This window comes from Rattus norvegicus, chromosome 14 (genome assembly GCF_036323735.1).
Source record: "Rattus norvegicus strain BN/NHsdMcwi chromosome 14, GRCr8, whole genome shotgun sequence".
Classification (NCBI taxonomy): Eukaryota; Metazoa; Chordata; class Mammalia; order Rodentia; family Muridae; genus Rattus; species Rattus norvegicus.
In genome coordinates this window covers 63,714,712-63,733,679 of record NC_086032.1, presented here as the reverse complement: position 1 = coordinate 63,733,679, position 18,968 = coordinate 63,714,712, and the positions used below count along the sequence as shown (strand labels likewise).

The window sequence follows — 18,968 nt, the reverse complement described above, 5'->3', positions numbered from 1 at the left end:
TTTCACATGTGCCTTCTTAAAGTGAAAGCTTTATTGTAATTTGAAAGGAAGGTATTTAAGGAAGAGTTTCAGGTCCAGCCACACCTTTATTTGAGGTTCAATTTCTGGGAAATAGCAACAACAGGGTGTATTTCATAGTGGGTTCTAGGAAAGAAATCTCCTAAGTTGATTATGTTTCTAAGTGAAATTAACAGTGCAAAGTTTAGAGAACAAAATGCATTTCCATGTCCCCAGTGCCACACATTTACATATACCCAGGTTAAACTAACTAATATGCCTTTTAAGGGAGGTTAATATCAGTGTCTAACTATTGTAAGTCTGCCAAGATCCCTTGTCACAAACAGCTATTTGGAGATGGCAAAAAATGAACCATTTGGGAGAAAAAAGAAGGAATCCACCTGAAAACATAAATGAAATACAGAATGCCCTTTGTGTTATATGTGGGGTTGACATTATATTTTATAATTGCACAACACCAATGCTTGAATGTTGAATCTGAAAACCTACCTACATTCTCATCCCTCTGATAGCAAGGCAATAAACAGGATTTTAGTCAGACCCTCTAAGCAAACACAGAGTCAAGCCCACTCTTGGACCCAGCCTTACAGTATTCATTCCCTCCTTCATAGATCAGCTAACTGCCTGTACAATCTCGTCTTCGGCTTATGTAATATCGAGGAATGCGTAGACATGAAAAGCAATCAGTCCATGAGCTATCTTTGCCTACCTTGCTTTGTACATGATGTTCAAAGGTGTTTGATTAGCCTTCTATTTACTCTTTCTCTTTCCTTCAGATGACCTTTCCGCTTAGTCCATGTGATGGTGTGATACACTGGCACCATGTGACAAAGGAACTCTTGTGAGCTGCCTATGAATTATTTCATTCATTGGATTCCTGCACTTATACATCCCTCTATGTGCTACAATGCAGCTGCTATTGGAAGTGGAAAAACCCAGCATAGAAGTAGGGACCTCCAAAATGGCAGATGCCAAAGCCATAGAATAAGTAGTCAATTTGTAGTTTTCCCTAGAATTATTTTTCTGCTGGAAAATCTACATTGTAATTCAGATTATTGGCCAGGGTACAGCCTTTCAATTAACACCAGGATGCTTTTCCCACCTTAGTATATGAAAGAGCATTAGATCACATGTTGCATTTGAACATGGAATTACATGAAAGCAATGTAGCCATACAACATGATATGCATACAGATTACTAACTTCCCTGTTCTGAACTGAAAGGCACATAGATGGATATATTGGTGCATGAGCCCTGTAAATGAATCCTTATTGCGTGAGAGTGATCACACAGTCCTGCCAATGGATAGAGACGTGCTTTCAAAGGGTGATATCTCTGAGCAGTAAGAAACATTTAAGGAAAGGTTTCACTTATCAATGGAAAACCTGCTAAGTGGTTAAGTGAGGAGGAAGGATGGCTTTACCCACAAAGTATTAATTAAGAATTTTAAGTGTTCTAGGTAAGAACATATGGTAAGAATAAGTGGGGTACCTGATTGGAAATGAGGAGAGAAAGTGGCAACACAATTGAAGACAGGGCTGAATCATCAGGAACATGAAAGCCAATCAAAGGAAAGAACCTGTGAATGGTCTTAAATGACTTGCTGGAGGGTATTGTGTGGTAATCACGTAACTATTCTCTGCTCATCAGCAGTATCGCTACAAGAAGCGTTGACTATAGAGTGCCTAACAACCATAAAAAATAAATTCCCTTCAATTAAGTAGTCTAATAAACTACTTAGGCTTTTCTTTTATCACTTAACATCCCTTCCTTCACATTTAATATCAGTTTTCAGCTGAATGTCATCTTGCTGAAATCTATCAGAATGATATGTGTGTGTATGGTGGGGTAGATAAGTTTCCTAAGTGCCCTGATGCTCAAAGCCCATCAAAATCACAATATTTTTTTCTCAAGCACCCTGGGATTTTCACTAAGAATTCAGCCTCTTCCTACTAAAAGTTAATATATGAAAATATATGAAAATGGTCAATATGCAAATTCAAATATCACACTAGCTATTTGCCTTCAGTAAGTGCTATATGCATAAATTTGAAACAATACAATATTTTAAGATTCCTGATTATAATAATGTCTTGGTGTGCATATGTGCATGTATAATTATGTTCATTTAATTTAATCATGAAAGTATTACAGGATTATTTGATTTTTTTTCTCCTTTAAAAGTTCTCTCACTTTTTTCCCCTACTAATTAACTCCACTTTGCCTTGTCCATACGTCTTCTGGTCAGACGGAAGGAGTATCAAGCTAACAGGGACACAGTTGTGTTGCTATGGAACTGTGGACACCAAGAAGGCTTTGGGAAGGTGTCAGCAGCTTGACCTGAGCCAGTGGGCACTGTTAGGCTTTTCAGAAATACTCTAATTTTATGTTCATTTCTTCCTTCGAGTTCTTGGTGTCCTTGAATGCTGAGAATTTGCCCTGGGGCAATCACCTGATTACACAGATAAGACCTGGAAAGCAGCCCATGTGACCCACACATTCTACATGCTTCACCGGAGTGCAGCTTTGGGGACACTGTGAAGTTACAGAATCACATGGGATAGGTGAGAACAAGAAGAGGGAGAACATTTTATGAACTAGAAACATTGATGGTGCCCACTTAAGCAGAAAGAAAGAACCATGGAGAGACACAATCTGACCTGAAGGGGATTGGTTATCTGTCTTCTCCCACCAAGGAATTTGTGTCCTTCCCCAAAGAAAGGCCGCTCCATTCCTCAACATATCACTAGAGACCAGTGGGAAAAAGAGGTTGCTTTGTACCCATCAATTGAATCTATATAACATCTTTTCCTCAGGGATTAATTCAGCTTTTGATTAAATCTTTCTGAGATTTAAATCATGATGTTACAAACCTCCAAGGAACTTTTCTCTGAGTTGTGACCTTCTTTATTAGTCTTTGTTGTTGGATAAAATATAAATATTGATTTGTATATACTGAAAAGAGAGCCAAGGAGAAATTTCACAATATGAGATTAATATAAAGTAAATATTCCAAAAAGTAGGCTTTGTTAAAAATATCCCATAATTAACACTGAGTTAAAACTGTATAGCACACGAGTATGATAATCTTATTAGGGCTGCAAATTACATCCAGAGATTTGCTAAATAACCCCACAAATAAGAGACTACTCGCTATGTTGAAAAAGAATTTCAATTCAATAGTACATTGTATACAGTTTAAGTAGCTTTAATTTTGAAGACTTTTTAAGCTCTTTTAAATAAACTATTCCTATTTTATTTTCAGTTCCATTTGGTTTTGATAATGATTTTTGCCAATAGTGTTATCAAGGATGGAAGTGATTTCACATTATGAAGGTAGTATGAGACACGTCATTTCTCTCTCATCAATATGTCCCAATACCAAGCTAGCTGCTATGACTGTTTAGAATCCCTGTTATCTGTCTGCCCATTCCCCGAATGTTTATTAACATAAAATTTAACCCCTTCAGGAGAATCTGTTGATATGTTGGCTGCATCTAGCCAGAAAAGGAAAACGTGCCTAATAGCACATAAGCAATAATGAGGAGGTGAGTCAGACCTGGTTTATTCCCTGGATTTCAGAAATATGTAACAACTAGAGTTGCAGGTGAATGCAATATTTGCATGATTTAACATTATTCTTTTTATGTAGCATGTTGACAAATTGATGAGTTTTACTATTACTATGGAGTGGAAGTAGTTCCACGGACAGCACGTCCTGTGTTATTTGGCCGATTATAACGCATTTGACACTTTCATCACCATTCAACGTTCACATTCTTTTCTCTAGGGGATTTGGTGGGGTGAGCAAGAGGATATATTTAGTTGTGATCCTGCCAATACTGTGTTTTCATTGCTCTTGAAAAGCAAATGTTTGAGAGTGAGGACCCTATGAGGTTTGAGAGGCTCTAGTAGTAGTAATGTCTTCTGTCATTAAGACCACCACCAGCTACCAGGCACAACACACAGCCTGAGAGCAAGATATATCTGCAGCTACCAGCCCATTCCATATATAGTCTGGTAAGATGCACAGTACAAGGCCTTTCTTCTGATGCAAGTCATTGAAAAGTATTCAACCCAACTATAACAGAATCGTGTTCTACTCTAAATATCTACCTGATAACCCTCTAGGCAATTGCTTATCCTTAAAAGTATATAGTTTCTGGGGCTACATGCACACATAGAGTGAAGTCACTTGATAAAGCCCCATGTCCCTTTTCACCTCTCAACCTTCATTAGAGAAATCACCACACCTGCCTTTCACACTCTGAAAAGACTAGGGGAAACCCGGGAGGTGCATGGAGCTAAAGCACATCCATGAATACAGAAAAGCCGGGAGAAAGGAAGGAGCCCGAGAGGAGAGGAAATTGAATAATAAGCAGTGATGTGTACCGATCTGAGAAACATGCCAACCATTTGGTTCCGATAAATAAGAAGAGCAGAAGTAGATTTGAAACATTCTTTTCCCTTTATTAGCTCAGTGAGGCTGATGTGTACTGCACATTAAAAAAAAATCACAGGAATTTTCATACAATGAATAAAACCACAACAATACATGTAGAATTGGCAGGTGGAAAAGAGCCAGCAAGGGCTCAAACTAATCACTCATTTTCCCTCTTCAGCATAGTTCAACCAACAGTATCACACTTTCACCTACAAATCTTAAAGTAGCCCCATCAAATCTGCAGTTTTCACATTATCGAAAATGTCTGTCACATAGGTACAAATTTAGAATCATCACATTATATTACATGGCTATTCTAGGTCATCTATAGATCAGATCTTAGACTACAGTGATTGAAGTTCTCGGTACAGCCATCAAAAAAGGACACATGATCATTGCCTACTGTTAGCTCACATCTAAAGGCATGAAAAGGTTTCCTTTTTTTCAACTGACCCAAACACTTTACCCCAATAGTGCCAAGTTCCCTCGCTGCTGCTTTGAATGTTGACAGCCCAACCTTTCTCAGAGTCCTTTACAAAAACTGAGTTGTTGCACTAAAAGAATTATTCTGCTACATTACTTTTTATTTTTTTTAAATAAAAACCCCGCATTTCTAAAGCACCAGTTCGGGTACCAAAATTGTAGATGTAGTACTTACCACAGCATGAAGGCAATGGCCCATGGTCATCTGAAAGTCTTATAGATCTATGCTGAAATTTGCCTCCCCTGATGGTGGGGTGCATGTGTTTGTTGGAAATATTCTCTCCCAAAAGAAGTAAAAAAAGAAATGAAAAGAACACAGCTTACAGCTTATATTTTGATGGGCTACCCACAGTGTCTGCATAAGATACAAAAGCTTTACTAATTTTAGATGCAATTTGAAGTCCACGGAGGAAAACTATCTTCATGGTAACAAGATTTGTCAGGCCAGAGGGTGAGGGAGGTCAATGAATCCTCAACATGAAATCTGTAGTATTGTCTTTTGATAAGTAAGAAAAGAAACCACATATTTCAGTCATGTCCATGATCCAGGGCAAACGAGAGAACGTATGTATTTAAAGTTGGATCACAAAAATTTAAAGGCAAAATAGAGAACGCATCTGGTCCTTAAACACATAACAGGATTTACTAAATATTGATTTCTTAAAAATAATTTATTGCTCTTAATAGTCTTTTTATTATTATTCTACAACAGAAGATACTCAAAATTCAGAAAGAAAGACTGTAAACTTTAGTTTGGCGTTCACAAAGAGTTAAAATACCTGCATTTAACCTACAGAACAAGAATTAGGCGGATTAAAGATGTGTTACTGTTGTAACGCAGAACCTGTGAACACAATTCTTTTATTTCATAGTTATTTATTGCTTTCTATCTACTTAGAAATAATAAGCCAAACACTTGAGCAAGCATCCGACAGGACAGACAGTGGATTCACTCAGAACACAATATGCTGGTGATAAATGAATGCAGCTGTCAAAATTAGCTGCATTGGCCTGGGGGGTGAAACCCATTTTAAAGATCGTGTTGGGTGAGAGAAAAAAATGAAAAAGAAAAATTAAGTAGTAGGTCTATCACACCTTCCAGAAAATTCATGTCAGCCGAACAGTAAATGTATCTCAATTTGGAAATCAAATATACACTCCAAAGTTCAGTGACTTCCATGGCAGGGACTCCATACTTAGATGACATCCTGATGCTCAAAATGGAGGGGTTTTTTTTCCTGACATTTATTATTGTTATTATTAAATTTAACAGAAGCAATGTCACCAAGAACAACATCATGGTCATATCAGAGGCCATGCTGGTGAGAGATGATACACTGCTTCTGTGAGAGCTGAGTTTCCCAAATGAAGAAAGTACACTCCAACCTGACAATCGCCATGCACCCTGGGTAGAAAGTCTCCACTGACTTATTATTTTCATCATCTCATAATTTATAATAAATAGGCTATCTGCAACTGATAAATATGTCTCTTTAGTAAACAAAGGAATGAAATATCAGTATTTTACAGGATGTATAACTGTAAAAAATACAGATTAAATACCATCATCATACTCCGCCAAGGGAAAGAGATACTGGCTTCAAAGATAGTCTTCAGACACACATTGATTATTGTAAAAATCATACTGTAATTATTACCTCAGCATTTTGTATCAAATTAAAATCACAAAAATTAAAACAAAACAGCATTTTAAAAAGATTTTTTTTGACCTCTAGTTTCAAAACTACTGTTGATAGAGAAAATAAAAACATTTCTTAATGGTTCCCCATTGAGAGACTTTACATAAAATCATGATATTGTCTAGAAAAATTTTAGATGAGAAAATTTCATTCCCCTAACAAATCCAGTGTATAAAACTTCAAAGAAAAACAAGCAACAAGAAAATGTGGAAAAATATTGCAGAAGTGGTTAATACCTTGAGGGGCCTAGGATTTTTGTTGTTGTTGACAAGATGCTTAGATTGAAGCTCACCTAAGAAGGGATGGATGTGCGTGAAGCGCCATTTTGTTGGACTTGCACTCAACGGACACACACACACACACTGTCTTTTGTTTTGTTTGTTTTGTTTTTTTTACAATCAAATATATATAAGCAGTAAGTTTAGCTTCTAAATATGTTAGTGTACAATAATTGTTTCACCTCATAATTACATTTGAATATTCTTGATTAAGAAAAATTTAGCAGTTTTGAAAAGAAGGCTGCATTTACAGTGCATAGCTGTAACAAAAAAGAACATAGTTGTAGAGTATGTACATAAAATAAAAATACTCCATTTAACATCTGTAAATACTTAACTACATCAGAGAATGTAGCAATTACACTATCTGAACACATCCAGAGAGTTCTACTCAACTCTCAGTAGTCATGTAACACCACGTCTGCTCCTCAGAAGGAACCACTGAACACACTCCCCGCTTGACCAATGACAAGGCTTTTCAAAATTTGCAGTGGAAGATCAACATTTTGGACATATACATAGGTGTCAGGACAAAGGACAAACTACAGAAACTTCAAAATGTTAGGAAAGTTTAGCATCTGCGCCTGCAGTATCCTCTCCCACCCAGATTCCATGGCAAAGGCGACAGAGAGAGAGAGAGAGAGAGAGAGAGAGAGAGAGAGAGAGAGAGAGAGAGAGAGAGAGAGAGATGAATATGAGTTCTATGGAACCTGTAGTGTCTTCGGGATTGTCACATAATCATTACATTAAGAGAGAGCTTGCTGCAGGTCGGTTTTGCACTTTCTGGGTTTTGCACTTTCTGAAAAGACGGTACCGGAGGAGGCTGACAGCAGGCATCAGCAGTGTCATTTTAGGGTGGTCTGTGAGTTTTCTTTCCTTTGAATTTATATTTATCTATTTTTCTTTTGTATAGAATATGAACATTTTGAAGTTGTAGGTTTTAAGTGTGTCTTCATGGAAATGCTGCCATTTGAAGGGGTTCGCCCTTGTTCGTTCTGGTCAGGTGCCCCCAGGTCCTCACATGTGTACACATGTACTTCTCAAACAAGTACACACCACACACACACACACACACACACACACACACACACACACACACACACACACTGTCACCAAGAGCCTTCAGGGAAAGCAAAGCTGACACCTGTGAATAAACGTGTGCTTACTGGATTATCATTCTGTCTCTCGCCTCTTCAGCAGCTGTGTTCATGTAAACCATTGTTGTTCTTGTTCTTGTTCTTGTTCTGGTATGGTTGTTGTTGTTGTTGTTGTTGTTGTTGTTGTTGTTTTGCTTTATTTTTGTACAGAGAGTGTAGAGTAGGAGAAATTCCTAAGTATGACTTGCAAGAGTCTTGGGAAAGGACACGCTGTCCCGTGAGGTATTGACCATCTCTCTGTCATCCTCGGCCTGGGAACACGTTACCTGCGCAAGCTTCTCTGAGCTTCCTTCAGTAAACTATCAAAATCCAGAGAGTCATACTTGCTCTTGGTGGAAGCAGGGTCAAAATCGTCTGAGTTTGAATCTGAAAGAAACACAAATCAGGTTAGATGCACCCTTTGCTGATGGCCTTTAATGCAATTCAAGATCCCTAGTTCAATTACAATGCAGTTAATCAATGTACTTAAAAACAATGCCTACATTTTATTGGATGTATACATGGAAACAAAGAAGGGAGTTGTTAACTTTCAAGACCAAAAACCTGTAGATTCATTGAATACCTAAAAGCTCAGAGCACATAGGAGTAGTAGACTTCAATATTTGTTTAATATTTAAGATCTTTATGTGACCGTTTTCTCTTATCTTGGCATTTAAGTGGTTTGCCAGTGGTTCCCCGATATCTTGAAAGCAAATGTACAGTAGAAGCTGGAAATAATCTTCCCTTGCAATGGATTTAACTTTATTGAGCATAAAATTCTGTTGAAAAAAAGGGATAAGAATCCTTCTACAATGTCTTGAATTTTTTGCCTAGTTCAAATCAGATTTTATGGAATATCCCACACTTTATTTCAAATAAATCTTTTTAAAGAGTTGTGTGTAGCAATGTGTGCAAAGTAAAATTCTGTTAAACACTTCTAACTCTTCTCTATTTGTATCTACAAAAAAAAAAGAAGGTAGATAGCTCATGCATGTTTTACAAGTGAGAGTTTCTTGGAAATTTAACCAAATCCTCCAATGAATGAATTACTTTCTCAGGGAATATTTATTTGAAGGGAAATAGGCCTTTCAGGAACAAATTAACAATTCTACTAACCATTTTGCATTTCTCCTAAGCTAAGTTACAGTATAAAAATCCAAGTGGCGGTAGTGCAAAATGAGAGAATATGGAAACATAAATCCCAAGGTGAATACAGGATTGGCTGAAGCAGGGGTGCAGTGCTGGGGAACTACGTAAGACATAAGGTGTCAGAGGACCAGGAAGGGCAATTTGGACCTCTTTCCTAGAAGAATTTAGAGATTAATTCCATTGCCTCTGTTGGATTATCCTAATGGTAATCCAGAATTTAAAGCTTTATATAAATGTTGATAAATATTCAGAACGCCGTGAGACACTATTTCTCAGGAGTTTCTTGACTGTGGTGTACTTCACATTGACTCCCACTTAAACAAACACACACCTTATGCCTCTTAGTAAACCTCTGAAGGACATATTCCTGATGCATGGGACTGCTCAGGTATGAGACAACAGCAGGAGCTCCACCATGCCCTCTCATATGGAGGAGAACATGTTGGAACCCAGTAACATGATGAAAACATAGGGAAATAAAGTAAAAGCTACCCTCTTTGTTTTCAATAGAAATTGTTATAAATAATGAGCCCATATTGATAGAAACGAAAACCATCACATCTGTATTCTTAGCAACTGGAAAACTTTTGGCACAATGTAGGTTCTCAAATTAATGTTGTTGAATAGAGGCATTAATCTCAAGTACATGCACACTATAAAAACCATGGCTAAAAAATAAATATTCATGTAGGATCTGGGAATTAGTTACTAATAAATGGCAAAGAAACATATTCAATATCTGATGTTATAATATACTGTTTGAGTAAATAAATAATTGATGGTGAATTGATTATTTCATTTTTCATATATGTCTGACCATGATTCTTGTGTATAATTAATACTTAATCAAAGCTATTTTATTCTTAATAGAAATTCACCCTATTCTGATCCCTTTTTCTGTATAACATTTTTTTATTTAGATTTGTTTCCTATAGTTTATAGGCATTAGTGTTTTGACTGCTGATACGTAAGTGCATGTTTCATCCAGTGAAGGCCGGAAAAAAAGGTGTTATATTCCCTTAAACTTACAGATGGTTGTGAGCTATCCTGTGGATGCAGGGACTCAAACCATGCCTTCTGAAAGAGTAAGTATTATTAACTGCTGATGCATATCTCTATCCCTGTTTAACATTTTCCAAGGTATTTTGTTAGTAAGACATTTGCTTATATCGCAGTAGACAGGACCAACAGGAAGAAAGACCTAGGGAGTAGACTTCAAATCCTGGTTTTATCACTATAGTCCTAATGAATTCACACGAAATTTTCACTCTGATTTATAAATAGTAGTTGGAATCACTATATTTTCTTCTAATAGTATTGTAGACATTATTTACCAGCTTTCTGGCAAGAGAAATAATAGAATGTCTTTGAAGGGTAACTTCATTTGGAGAAGCAAATAAAATAGGAAAAGGTCTATCTAAAATGTTAGCACGATTTCCCACCTCAGTAAAATTAATACGTATTATGTTGGTTTAACATAGCTATAAGCTTCCTATAGCGATTGCTTTAGGTTTGGAGTACATTATTATGTTCCTTTTATTTAGGGATCATGTGTGACTTGAAACATTTAACCCAATTTCTTCATGGAAATAAAGAGAAGATACTTGAAATTTTCATTGAGCTCCAAAGATAGAACCTAATTTTAATGCTTCTGTTTAAAATCGATTCAAAGTCCCTAACTTCCTACTTCTCACACTCAGTAATAACCTATTTACTTTATATGAGGCATTGTGATGTCAAATCCGCCACAGACATTTAATCTACTTCAGCAACGGTCTGAATTATTTTAAAAAGATATAATCAGAAGCTAATGAAGCTGAAATGCTTATCCAAGATCAGCAGTGAGTGAGGTCTCAAACACAGGGGACATGACTCCGATGCCGAGGCTCTTTTGTCTACCTCAAGAATATGTTCAGAACATCCACACCTTGATGACTCTGATATGCTTTAGGGAGCTTCAATATCTCACAGTATTGCAATGTGCATTAAGCCTGTGAGTGTGCCTAGCACTGGCAAAGCCGACATGGCTGCTGGCTAGGCAGGAAGATAACGAGCTGAGGAGAGTTCTCCTTAGAAACATTTCAGCCAATTCAATTTGGAAATACCATCCAGACTTCCCTCTGCCATGATGAATTGTGATCTAAAGACCCCTCTAGGTAACTTGTTTTAAACTCTAGATGTTATGAGAGTGGAAACACCCTAGCCTTCATCACTAAAGAAAATAAGTCAAATCAACTCAAGGCTTCGATCTGTCTTGACTGTTTTTATCAGCCAACATTTGAACAAATGACTTGCCAGGTTTTATATTTTCATCCCTAGGCCTCTATCTCTCCAGCAGTCAGCGTCTGCTTCTCTGTTCCCTCTATCTACTTAGCTTGTGGAGTGAATTATAGCATATTCCCCTGAACAATGCACAGCACCTAGATCAATTATTCCAGGAAGACACAACTGTGCTGGAAGCGAGAAAGAAATCCCAGTATTTGGTATTCACATTTGTCTTTAAGTAGCATCGGAGCAATTGTGAATGGGTAGATAATAATGCTGAGGAATAGATGCGTTTCCTAATTTTATCCTTATTATGAATTACTTTAAAATAATCATGATATGCATATTTGCCACCTTTCTTCATTTCTTCCTCAAAGAAGTAAAGGGCATACAATACACAAGTTAGATAGGGAATGTTGCTTTGTATAACATCAAAAAATAATAAAAATTGAATACAAATAGTTGCAATTAGTTATCTAATTTAATGACACTACATGCCCAGCAAAATCGTATTCAGACATTAATGTATGTGCATGAGTTATTTTTAGTCCTGTGAATCACATCAGGAAAGTAATGTATGTATTATTGATGAAAAAGGTATTTTTAACTATATGTATGGGTATAAGCACACATGTGCACATATGTATCATGATCTCAGCTACAAGAAAGGGAGCAGTCTAAGATGAAATTCTGAAGTTAGTTGGTAACAGTACCATCCATGGTAGTGAGCTGATTGGAATTTTACTTCTCATGTAAAGGGTCTCCCTTGAATAGGAAAAAGTAAATAGTTAAATGGATATTCTTTTAACCGTATGTACTATGGGCAGAATAACATACACTCCTTATTGCCATTTTGCTCTTAAGTGAGAAATGCTTCCAAAACTTCCTATGCAACATGTAGGATGTGGAAACACTCCACAGACTTGGTTTTTATTATATTTTATTCTCAAAAAAGTATTTGGTCATTTAGCTAGTGACTTTCAGCTTTCTCTTCTCAAGTGTAACTCATAAATAATGAGAGTGCTTTCAGAGCTTGTGACAAATAAGGAAGGAAAAACAAGCCCTTGGTGTATCTTGTACCACAAAACAATAACTGTGCTTGAGTGTATTGAAAAGGATTGAGAGTAGGCATGGAAAGAAAACACAGACTCCAGAGACATGTAGAAAACTTGAATAAATGTAAATACAGATACATAAATCACATTCATACACAAGACAATAACACACACATACACACACACATGGACACACGCATGCACACACCCACACACAACACCCCCCCCCACACACACACATACACATCATGAATGGTGAAGGCTTTGCATCTATTCACAGAGTACAAAAACATCTGCCCTTTATGGCTCTGACTTAAGCACCTTGCTTCTGAAATGGTCTACAACGAAACCAAAAGAAACTGCATTAAAATATTCCCTTCAAGAAAGCCAAGTGATGGCCTGATGTAAGGTGTTTGTGGAGCACATTCACTTCCATTTGGAGCTCCATGTTATGGCTTCAGCCTTCTATGTACAATAGTTCTATATCGTACCTAGGTCTGCATAGTTAGACTTGAAAAATTGCTTCCGTCCACAAAAGTACAGCTCGAAGTCAGTTTCATTTGACCTGCGTAAAGTATATCCATTCTCAAGAGCAGCGAAAGCGTCACAGGTGTAACGGTAGGTAATGAAACCATAGCTGTCTCTGCAGTGGGCAGGGAAGAGACATTGAGAGCTGGTTAGGCAGCATCAGCACAGAGGACTGCTACCCCTTCTTCTTTGGGAGACATCACTGGGGCCAGCATCTCCGCCACCACATCCATTTATCAGTGTGATTGTCCTGTCAGGCAGCTAAATACTTATTCTGAGACAGGAAATCTCAACTAGAAAGATTAATAAATAGGGATGAAAGAAAATAAATAAGGTTCTGAACTCAACTTGTCATCTGTCAAAGCACTTACATTGGCAACTCCCATCCCAGTAATCTTAGGGTCATAATTTTTTACATACGTCAGCTCCTAAACAAGAAATAATTCTGAAGATTCTCACCCATCATCCCGCAGATTTACGGTGCATTCCTCAATTTCACCAAAAACTTCAAAGCGGTCTCTCAGTTCTGTCCGCGTTGTGTCAGGTCTGATTTTACCAACGTAAATCACACGGCGCTCTTCCTATAAGCAAAAAGGAAGGAGAGACTTTTTTCTCGCTCTGGAGACAGAATGAAGATGTGACACTACAAGCATCCATGAACCCATAATAGTGTACAAAATCTCACAGACCAATCTCATAAGAGCAAAACAAACACCACATTGAAGGAAAAGCCACATGGGAACCAAGTTAGGCTTTTCGTTCACACTTAAGCTTTCTTCTCCACAGATCTACTCTTTCCTAATTTTTCTGCCCCACCCTTGTCTTTCTTCACAGGAACATTAAGACATGTATATGATGAGGTTTTTTTTTTCTTTTTAAATCACTAAGTGGATACCTATACTTAGGAAATATATGAGTCCTTATGACTTGGTTAGTAATCTTCAGAACTGGTACAATAACAACCTGGGCTAATAAGAGTATTTAATTTCCCTTCAACTCAGAATTCTAATCAGAAAATATACAAGTTCTGAATTCCTTAAAGGGTGGTTCTTAACCGCTAACACACTAAAAAGTTCCTGAAGTAATGTTCAAAATGCAATTGTGGGCTTTATCCAGAAGCTAAACAAAAGTCTACCAGGAGAAAAGCTTTGACATCTTCATTTATAGCGAGGATGCATAGATTCTAAAGTGTGTGGTCTAAAGACAATCATTTGAGAAACAGTCTTAAAATGTAAGCTATTTGTAGCCATGGGTCTCTGAAGAGTATGAGATGAATTAAAAATATATTTAAATTGTCCCTTATCAATAGATCCAGTCCTATTTTAGGAACAGATTTAGAGGGGTGTGGCTCATTTCTACAAGTGAGGTAAATATAATCATAATGTAGAAGTCATTAGAAAGTTATAACCTATGAAACACAGGAAGGTTACATTGTTGCCTGAAGGTAAAATTCCGCTTATAGAAATGTGGGGTTCATTCTTAGGGAGAGAAACAATTTTGAATATTTTGTTTTAAGGAGTGGCCAAATGGAATTATGTCCCAAAATTGAGAACATTTGAAGCAAATGTATAGACTGCCCTTACCAACTAGGTCATGTGTTTACCAGAGACAAACAAACAAAATGAAGTTGAGGTTGTAGAGATTTAAAGTCTGGGAAACATGAAGCTAGAATACAGGCTCAGTTGCCCAAGTTATTTGTGTGTGTGTGTGTGTGTGTGTGTGTGTGTGTGTGTGTGTGTGTGTGCGTGTGCGTGTGTGTGTGTGTGTGTGTATTTTGGTTTTTGGTTTTTTCTGGTTTTATTATATCTCATTCTTGGAAGCTGCAAAAGTCATGTAAGACTTAAGGCAAAGAGCGGTTCACTGGCATCTGTTGGCAGCTTCCCCTTTTTATAGATATTAGCAAATGATCTGCCACACAGTGAGCACTTCCCAGTACTTCTGAGGCAAAGGTGAGTAAACGGCATGTTCTGTAGCTTCTTGGATAGCCTGCTCAGCCATGCCTACTCACATTTACCATAAACAAAACTATGGAACGTTTTCATCCGGGGCAAAAGTTCCTCCAAGCCTCAGGTTACCAACTACCTCCTTAGACATCCTCTAAACCTCTTAAACTGGAACAACCATGCCAAACCAAACTCTCTAGGGACACACCAGGAGGCCAAGAGGGGCACTGGAGCTTCTGGAACTGGAAATACAAACTGGTGAGAGATACCTTGTAGGTGCATGAAATTGAACTCAGTCCCTACTGAGCTTTATGTCCTGAGTCTCTCTCCAGTTCGTCTTCTTGCTTCAATCCTCCGATGCTAAACTTCCAACTTTCTTTATGGATAGTGAAATAGTTCTCAACTTACATCCCCATGCCAATGTTTGCTCATTCTAATTTGTCCTTTTCTCATTGGTGGAATGGCATAACTTTCAACAAATCAAGACGGTTCAGTCAAGTCAGTTATCCTCTAAATTAAATGTATTCATTCCCCCAAGTGTGTTTGAAAAGACATCTAATTCAATAACAGGCGCTATTAGGTAGTCCCTGAGAAATCCCAACTTCTCTGCAAGCACTTTCCCCCTACAACTCTTCATTTCCTCGACTTGAGTTTTTATGATGAATTCCTACCGGGCCCCAGTTACACTGTGTTCCTTCCATCTCAAAGTCTTTGCACGTGGTGTTCCGCTGTAACTTGGAATATATTCCTAAATTGGACCGCAAGCTTCTCACATAGACTTTCTAGAATTACATTAAGCTCTACAGCTGTTTTATTTGAGACTGAGACTTCAGGTGATGTGCTATTAGCTGATCTCATGAAATCTGTGTTTCCTGTGCAGTCCTCTATACAATTAAAATTAAATCATTATAGTTTATCCATTGCTCAACGTCTCTCTCCCTTGTACAATGAAGAAGTTATGAAACTAGAGACTATATCTTTCCTTTGCTCCTCTTTATGTTAAGAATAAAAGAGAATCTCAATAAATATTTGATATAAGATGAATTAAAATCAATTAATAATTTACTTTATCTTTTATATGTACAATTATTTTGCTGGCATATATATTTGTACACCACATGTCTACATGTGTGCCTGATACCCATGGAATTCAGAAGTAAGCATTGAATTCTCTGGAACTGGAGTTGTAATGGTTTTGAGCTACCAAACTAACAGTGTATCCTCTTCAAGAGCAAACAAATAGTGCTCTTAGTAGCTAAGCACTTTCTTCAGTCCCCAGTTAATACTTTTTAGCACTAATCCTTGCCAGAGAGGGCTTTACTCTCTGAGACATTTCAGCACAAGATTGGTGCTATATGAGTATGGTCCTCTATTAAGGGGAAAGCCCTGCCTAGGCAGCTCAGCTGAGTTAGTTACCAAATGGAACAGATTGGAGGGTGAGAAGTAGCCAATAGATGCATGTTTTAGGCTATTATACAAGCTGAGAGGAACTCTGAAAGTCAGAGGGGAGACTGCACTCAAATAGTTGGTATACATCATTCCTGTGACTATGCCTATCAAGCCTACCAACTGGCCCAATAAAGTAAAGCAAGCAGACACATGATTCATTTCCATGTAGATTGTATGTCACAGCTGAAGGCTAACACTGCATTCCCAGAGCTTCCAGCACAGTTGGATGGTCAGTAGTTAGAAATGGCTGGTGAGGCTCAAGCCTAAGCAGTGCTTCACACGCATTATCAAGGGAATCATAACACGGCATTCTGTTCTATTTACTCATCCAGTTTCAGCCCAGCAGCCAAATGTGATGGGACTGTTATCTAAACTTAAACTTCCTGGCGCCGGCTTGCATGTTGTTATGCTTTTTTTTTTTTTAATGACCCTTTTAGGAAAGTTACTACTGTGTAAAGAAAGGAGAAGGAACTGCAGAAGAGAAAGAAAGAAATTGAACCACAGCACAGAAATGGCTCAGCTACCGTTATGGGAATACACTCAGACTATGTGTTCAAGGAAATGGGAACTTACAGCTAAAATCGACCATATGTGCAGACATATTGGGACAGTTTCTGAATTGCGCCTTTATGCAAAGCTGTATGCAACCCTGATCGTCACAAAAAGACATAACCCAAAGGACCTTTTCTAGGACCGAGAGATTCTGCCCCGAAGGAAGATAGAGCTCAAAAGAGTTGCCCCTCCATCGCTCAAATTGTGTTTTTAAACTACCAGCTCTTTTAACAAAACACAAGGATGGGCCATGCCCTGCTACCTTACAAAGAGCAGAAGATTGAAGACGAGCTGGAATGCTCTAAAAAGTATTGAAGTCCTTTGTTTCCCACATGCTAAACATGAAAATAGAAGAAAGAGACCTTAAGGTCTAAACCTTAAGGCAAAGACAAAAACATCTATCCATGATTGGCCAAGATTTCCAGCAAAGAATTAGACTTTGAACATGCTGAAGTTGAATTAGAAGGATGAATTGAGTTGCTATCTTTTAAAAAATAACATTTGCATCCAATTTTTTAAGACATTAATTTCTAAACAGGAGATGAAAGGAGAAGAAATCAAAATGCTTAATAACATTTCTGACTTCTTAAGGGCTGGAAGGAACTCAGAACCTTTGGAAAAAGCTGGTTGAAAAATTATTTTCTGACTAGTTTTCACTATTGAGGAGGACAGAACATTTATCAAATAACTTTTAGCTTCAATTTTCACAAAGGCTAGTTTGCTGATGGGGTAGGTAATAAAACTGAAGATTTATGTTGCATTAACCGCTGTAGTAAATCCTTGTTACACTAAAACACGGGAGATAAATAAAGAAAATAAAGTCTGACGGTATTAAGTGACTTTGTATTACTAAAATCTCTATCAGGAAGAGTAGAACTTGCTGGTTAGCTGAGGAAATCAAGCAAGGGTTGTTCCTCCTGACATAATAAGTGGATCTCAGTAAGAGGGGTTTGACAGAGGGGAGATGGGAAGCAGCCAGGACTTGACATTTGCTAACTCCCATGTAGGCCGGGTAACATGTTAGATGCTTTTGAATAGGTTATCTCAGGAAAATGGCCTGTATTCCTAGACACCAGTGTGTCTAATCCAATTTCAATTTTGGTTCCCAGTACTTTCATTGTACATTTATAATTTGCAGTAGCATAAAATTTGTTAATTTTTCTTTCTCTACAAAGAGAACTCCATTTAAACTTTCAAAACAAAAGATTTTTGTTTTCAATTCCAGAGTCGTTGCAAAATGACTTCAGCACTAGTCACATGCTACTTCTGAGGTGAGGCCCATGCTCGGCATGTAAAGTTCCTGTATTCCACACTCGGCACTGCCACCAACACACACCACACACAACACATACATGCACGCATGTGCACATACATGCACACACACAAACACACACACAAACTCACACATGCACACACACAATATGAATATTATGCACGAGTGAACAGTCTAGTTAAATATTTTATTTTTTTAAAAAACGGTAACATAGTTGACAGCAAGCTAGATATCTAGCTGGTCAGAAAGAGAGATTAACTGAAAATGACCGAAAAAAAATATTGTCCTTGCTATCAGTGTTGAGTGGTACACTTAGGTAGTGGAGAAACAATTTACTAAATCTTTCCTACTAAAGTGTACTTGGGGGACAGAAACAAAAATTTAGCATTAAGGTTACAAAAACTACTTCTAGGCAAATACTATATAGAATCTTCCAGGCTAGAATGTAAGGCTACCCTGAGTTAATACAGTAGTTAACAATCAAATAAAAATGGAGATGCAACCAAATTTATAGACTGATGAAAATATCTGTTAAAAGCTCGACTTGGGGAACTGGAGAGATGGCTCAGCGGTTAAGAGCACTGACTGCTCTTCCAGAGGTCCTGAGTTCAATTCCCAGCAACCACATGGTGGCTCACAACCATCTGTAATGGGATCTGATGCCCTCTTGGCGTGTCTGAAAACAGTTACAGTG

At 37.7% G+C, this 18,968-nt stretch overlaps 1 protein-coding gene across 11 annotated transcripts in view; it reads right to left on the bottom strand.

The window, feature by feature from the left end:
- Positions 1 to 4,464: 4,464 nt before the first annotated feature.
- Positions 4,465 to 18,968, bottom strand: part of Ppargc1a (PPARG coactivator 1 alpha) — a 655,711-nt gene continuing 641,207 nt past the window's right edge. For 8 of the 11 annotated variants that reach the window (XM_039092491.2, XM_063273670.1, XM_039092490.2 and 5 more), the window contains 3 exons: positions 13,517 to 13,638; positions 13,021 to 13,172; positions 4,465 to 8,447 (listed from right to left, as the gene is read on the bottom strand). In XM_039092491.2, the coding sequence (XP_038948419.1) occupies positions 8,344 to 8,447; positions 13,021 to 13,172; positions 13,517 to 13,638 (378 nt within the window). In that variant the 3' untranslated portion in view covers positions 4,465 to 8,343. 11 annotated transcript variants of the gene reach the window in all.